We start from the raw sequence: 6,561 nt of genomic DNA, 5'->3' as shown, positions 1-6,561 counted from the left end.
ATTCCTTTAAGATAAGAATAGCTCAGAAATTGTCATGAAATGTTTATCAGAATTTCTTCGATATCCATTATGCATATTGCAGACTGTATTTCTTTTAAGAATCAAAACATATTCTTGAAGTAACTATAATAATATTTCTTTAAGGAAATGGTAGTAATTCTACCGTTCAGTGACTTTTTTACTTCACTCGTGGAGTTCAAATTAAAGACACTGCCAAGACTTAGCGTGACTCGTCCGTAGAAGTCACGTTCATCGAAATTGGTCGCGACTTTGTACAGACCAATACGCTGAAACTAGACGCGGCAACCATCCGGAAGTCATGAATTTTACCAATGAAATAAATATATGCTTAAACAAAGAAATAAAATATATTTAATGCAAAACCATACTTATGCATACTTTGTAATAAATACTGTATGCAGTGACACGTATACGTTGCTACAAAGACTTCGTTGTTTTCGATCTGTCAAAAATGCACATGGAACCCATGGACCGACTATATGCCGTCATGATATCAAGAGTGGTTAAACAAAAACAATATAATAGCGATAGCAGGAAATACTACTGAAATTGTCTTGTATAATCGATAATGTAAAGAGTCGATGAGCCTTAGAGTAAAGGAGTAGTTGATGATCAGTTTGAGATATATCCAAGATTGTTCCTCGTAATTAAACTCTCTAATCGATATTAAAATTTGTAGGGATATTCGAGCAAATTTAAATTCCAACGATCTCTAGGCGAAGCGTTGATTGCAATGCAGAAATTACGGCGCATTCCGTTACATTTAATCAGTGATTATTACAGGGCGCAGAGTAGATGAAAAATGCATGATCGAATGATGCTGCGATCGATGTAACTAATGAATTTTTGAGCGTAATACGATTTTGCAAAACAACACTATACATTTAAAGGCTCATTTATAACGATCGATGTATAACGACGTCGAATAACGATTTTTACGTTGTCCTATCGGCAAAAAAAATTAACCGTCTCTAGTTATCGATACTTGAAAGATTGAGTGGCTGATATTGTAAGCCGATGATGCTGATACTGACATCAATACACTGAAAGGCATGTGACCCCATATGCGAGATGGATCCGCCTCCATGTGTTTTAATTACAATAATTAACCCCACTCTTAATTGTCCCAACCACCTCTACCATATCCCTCTACCTCATTCTACGGTCAGGCACTTCACACGCCTTCCCCCTAAGATTATTTAATAGCGTCTCTTTGAATATACGTATGACGTCATACCCACCTACGCATCTCATGAAGCCTGGGATCTCGACGAACCTTGGTACTTCTCAGCATTGGATGAAGAACTTTTTAAATGTCAATTCGAATCCATTTCTGTAGGCCTATAAATTTTTCGTATAATGTCGTGGAGCATTGGGGGCTTGAGCGTTTATTGAAACACGATAAAAGTGCAACAAAATCAAGTTTAGATTCACGTAAATACACCAATGTAAACTGTAAAGTGCTTGTATGCTGTTTTGAATAAGAATAGCTAATAAAATTACTTGGAAGGGAGGAAGGTGGAAAAGGAGTAAAAAGGTTAAGATTGTACTAGGTTAGGTTGAGGAATACATTACAGCGTAAGCTCGTTGTTATACCTATGTATGTCGTTACTTGTATTTCTAGCTTAGACGAATGAATTGAAATACGAATGTCAGACTGTGGGTTTAAATTCAAAGAATCTATTTGCATAAAGTTTCGAGTAATGTATTTATGACGTATTCACGTAATACTTATGATATTCTTTGATTTCTTTCGTTAATGTAATCATGGTAAATTAAGAGCAGTTATTTGATGCAATCCTTAATGAATATGAAGATTATGGAATTGTTGGTGGTTATTAATGATTTTGTAATCGGTTGTTGTTTTTTAAGGTAGATATGGGACATATGGTAATGTTTTGTGCATTCAACATTCAAAAAAAAATTGTGTGGGTGCTTGCGTATGTATGTGCATGCAACATTTTGTGAATAAATTTTCAAACAAACAGCTATACACCTATTGGACTAAAATTTATACGAGATATCAAGTTTACGATGTGAATTTAATAGCAACATTTACATATTTCCAACACTCCGTCGTACAATTTATATGAGAACTTAAGTTCGGAATGTGGACGGCATAGGAACATTTTTAGATATTTTGATATTTGGTTACACAACGGCATATGTTCGACAATGTATGTGTTGTGCCAATTGACTGGGTGAATCGCTTAACCAATTGGGTTGAAATTTATAAAAAATATCATAATCATATATATAGAGCAATCACATTTGCGAATATCGAACTTTTCCCCTTTGAAAATTTCGTTTTCGCAAATTAAATTTTGTTGCATCACTGTCGGAAAGTTTACAGTTTGTGCACCAAAAAGAAGCACGAAATGGCCGATTCTTGATGAGTTCACAGTGTGCGGGAATCATCAAGAATCGGCTATTTCGTGCTTCTTTTTGGTGCATATCCTGCGAACTTTCCATACAGTGTTGCAAAAAATAGTATATGATACGCGTGCGGGTTGGTGATTCCTACTCCTGTGACGTTTGCCACCCTCGCTTCGCTCGAATCGATTCGAATCATTTGCTGATACGATTGCTCGTTCGCTCGGGCGGCAAACTTCACACTCGTCAGGAATCACCAACTTTCCGCACTTGTATCATAATATACTATGTCCAACGAATGTATGAAACATGGAGACTACATAAGGAGAACAAACTCAAATGGAAAAATTGACAGAACCTGCTACTAATATCGTTCACATTACGTTTTTTTCTTTCTGTACCACTAGCATCGCTAGTCTCCCATTAGTACTGACATGAATATAGCATAATAAATACATGTGAAGTAAGCGGGCAAATATTTACAAATAATTTCTATTTACAAATAAACACGCTTCTAACCTAAACATCTTAATAAATATATTTAATAGATATAAATAGTTCATTTAAATAAAATCTATATTAAAAACTGAAAACTTTATTTAAAAACTTCGATGATTCTTAGTGATAATAATTCTTATTGAAAGTATTTTTTAATTTTAATTTTCTATTTTTATCGATCAATTAATTATTAATAGATTAATAATAATTTCATTTAAAGAATTGAATTTTATATTTAATAATAATAATTTTTGTATTACTTATTTAATTTAATTTTTTGTTTTAATTTAGCTTTGCACATTTTTATTATTTGTTTATTTAAGTTAAAGTAGGCTAAATTATTTATTTTATAATTTTCGAAGTACATCAAAATATGATCTTCAGTTTAAACTCCCGCCTTATACCCCTCCACTTTATCGGTGCATACAGAACACTAGTGCCCTCTTATCTTGGGAAGCTGTTTGCGTACATGGAGTTCGTGCTCCTTCTGTAGCCTCCATGGTATGAAATGCCACTGCATAGTTCAAGCGATTATGTCTCACAGCCAACCTGTTTGCTCCAATTTTTTTCGTACATAAAAATATGGAACATGTGTAATATATTCTGTAAAATCGTTATAGAATGAATAACCTGATTGGGAGGCAAAAGTTATGAATTAGATGTACAACGATATTTAAATAAGGCACTAAGTCCAGATAAATATGCCTCGGTGATTACACGAATGGAGTGTTTAATTCACTTGAGCATGCGTGCCACTTGAATTGTGTAATGCAAAGTCAAGTGCCTAAAGCAATTGCCAAATATGTATGCTTAATCTTGTCAATTTAAGTTTTATGCAATTTGCAAGAATGATAGTGACATTACGCACCACCCACGTTTCGTAATGGCGCCTTGATATCCTTGAAATATGGACGTACCGTACTTTTCGAAGCTAATAAACCTGTTTATCATTATCCGTTTCATAGGTATTACTCTTCTCGAATCCTTAACACTTTAACCGGTTCTTTTTTTCAAATATGACGTCGAGTATAATATATGTGCAATTACATATTAATGTCACAATCGATAAACGATATAGTTTAACTTCACGTTGCGACTCACCTAATTGAAAATGTAGACCATAGAAGAAATTAGGTCGTAAAACAGTTTATAAAAATCCTTTGAGTTTTGATAAAATTAATTAAATTTAAATATACTTTTGGCATAAAAAAATATACCGTCGAAAAATGTCCCAAATATACATATTTGAAACGTTTGCATCAAAGTTAACCTTAAAGTCCGACGTGGTGAAAGATGCAGAAACGAAGAATTTTATTATAAAAATTAATTTCCTCAACTTTCCTATCATGGAGATAAATTCCACACATAAATCATCTACAGATATAATATCCGAATACGAAGAATTTATTTTTAACAGTGGACAGTTGCATCATTTTAATGCCAAACCGAAAGACCTCATGAAGTCTATAATAAAGAATCCATTAAAAATTGGAATTTTTCGTCTCGGAGATTCTTTCCCATTATGTGAAGCAATAATTCCGTTTTCTGGCTGCGCATGTGAATTAGTGAGAATTGTTTTATTACAAATCAGCATAAAAGTGTCAACTGATTAGTAACAGTGTTTAATCCATTTCGCATATTATTATTAGTCTTTATATTCTGGAATTGGGAAAAGCCCTAAGCCATTGGAACTGGAAGGTCCGTTTTACTTGATGGATCCTGGCAAGAATTCAGCGGGTCATGTTCAACTTCAAGTTGCTATAAAGCCTTATGGAAGGTAAGTTAGGATTTAAAAGCGACCGTTAATAATAAAGTACCGGATAATTGAATATGGATCAATAATATTTAGATCTATCCACACGTATTATACATTGCAACATGATATCTTGACGTTTAAGAAGATTGGGTCGACTGAGGATTATCAATGCACATTGATAAATGTACCTGCTGTTTGCAGTAATACTGAAAATAATTCAGTCCCTGATTCGAATAGCATATATTGCAAAAGAGGTATTGAATTCAATGCCGCAGATGACTCGGATTCTGCGAAGACAACCAAGGAAAAGTTTGTAAACGCAATTACGGGAATATCACTAACAGCAGACCGTCTCACTTTTGACAAAAAAACTCATCCAAACCCGGCAAATCTTTGATTACACGCAACAAGTTTAACGCAAAAGTAACACACGATTACGACAGAGACCCAATAGCAGCACTTTGAAGAATTTCATTGAGCAGCATTAATCTATTTTGAAAATGAAGATCGATGTCATTCAAAAATTACAAAAATCTTTATATGAGATAAACTGGTTAAAATTCGATAAAACTAATACTTTCTAGACACGCGTATAGCATGCGATACTGTAGTATCCTGAGATTCTATTAAGATTGGAAAAAATGTCACAGCAAACTAGTCTAGTTACCAACAACGATGTTAGGCTCTTGGCGTCGTAAATATGTATACAGCAGTAAGTTTGATTAAACATAAAAGGCATAAAGGGCATCGAGGGCAATAGGTATAGGTATCCATGTTCCGTAACGAAGTTTGCGTCTAATGAGAGAACGATGAGCAGAGATGATTAGACAAGTTCATTATAAATCAAGAATTTATTTCCTTCTAGACTTCTTGATTAAATCGTAAGTTGCCAGTACTCAAAGTCAGTGTGACTACTGAAAGTCTTCTGGTGGACCATTCAGCATCGAAGAAAGACTCGAACGATTGTGAGTAGTAGCAATCGAGAATGAGCAGACTTCATCCTTTCTGCTCGGAATGATCTTTTGTATCGGAAAAGACATCCGGCTTTTGAGCAATTCAAGAACCCCGAGCAGGAGCCAGTGGACTGAATCCGAAGCAATCGTGATCATGCGAATGTGGCGTGCTATACGATATTTAAATCTCTTTCTTAATGGTGCAGTCCTTATCGTTAGTTCGAGGCTAGTGCAAGCGCAGCTATTACTTTTGAGAAACAGTTACAACAATTCCAAGCAATAAGTAGTCCTATGTGAGTATCTCACAAGTGACATTAAAAGCAATGGAGAAGCGTATGACTATTTTTGCTGTACATTTGCATCGAATTAACCTTCTCTTAGCGGCTGTAGAAATGCGATTACCGACACTCGTATTATTATTAATTTCCACCGCTTCCGTACACTTTTTCAATAATTCAGAAACTCATATTCCGTCAGATTATAACCGCCTCATAAAATTAACTCCTTTTTTTCACATCGTATCGTGCAAAGCGCAGAGCTTGAACTGGCGACCCTTCGCGTTTTAATGTCACATTCGAATTCGCAAACGAACAAAAGATGATTCGCTAAAGTCAATCCGTTCCCGGCGATATTAGACGCTTAAGCGTGTAAGGTAAATCACCGGCGGGGACATTGCGTATAGTGTGGATAGAGGCTATGCCAGGGACTACGTCGTCGGTGCAGCAGACAGGTAGGTAGGCAGACAGGTAGGCAGGTAGGATAGTATTAACGATCGTGCGTGAAATCGAAATCTGAAGATTTCGCGCTGGCGGTGGACACGAGGTATATCGTGAGCTCGCGTGTTTGCGGATCGTAACTTGTCGTTCCTTGTCGTAAGGCGGGACGTAAGGTCGCGACGAATTTACGCTCCTGGCCGAGGTTGCTGCCAGGCCGGATGCCCATAAAGGCTCGTTTACGCAT

At 35.7% G+C, this 6,561-nt stretch overlaps 1 protein-coding gene across 1 annotated transcript; it reads left to right on the top strand.

Moving 5' to 3' along the window:
- Positions 1-3,975: 3,975 nt before the first annotated feature.
- LOC112494241 lies at positions 3,976-6,348 on the top strand. Its single transcript, XM_025084277.1, has 3 exons — positions 3,976-4,457; positions 4,542-4,669; positions 4,742-6,348. The coding sequence occupies exons 1-3, from the start codon at positions 4,119-4,121 to the stop codon at positions 5,043-5,045; spliced, it is 771 nt and encodes a 256-aa protein (XP_024940045.1). The 5' UTR covers positions 3,976-4,118; the 3' UTR covers positions 5,046-6,348.
- Positions 6,349-6,561: the final 213 nt, after the last annotated feature.

The sequence above is a fragment of the Cephus cinctus genome, unplaced genomic scaffold, assembly GCF_000341935.2.
Source record: "Cephus cinctus unplaced genomic scaffold, Ccin1 Ccin1_scaffold0007, whole genome shotgun sequence".
Taxonomy (NCBI): Eukaryota; Metazoa; Arthropoda; class Insecta; order Hymenoptera; family Cephidae; genus Cephus; species Cephus cinctus.
This window is presented reverse-complemented; position numbering and strand designations above follow the sequence as displayed.

Bases quoted from the DNA above. Each gene is read 5' to 3' on its own strand.
- LOC112494241 (XM_025084277.1), top strand. From the start codon at position 4,119: ATGTCCCAAATATACATATTTGAAACGTTTGCATCAAAGTTAACCTTA. The intron at 4,458-4,541 runs GTGAGAATTGTT...TATTATTATTAG, and splicing joins CTGGCTGCGCATGTGAATTA to TCTTTATATTCTGGAATTGG. The intron at 4,670-4,741 runs GTAAGTTAGGAT...AATAATATTTAG, and splicing joins GCTATAAAGCCTTATGGAAG to ATCTATCCACACGTATTATA.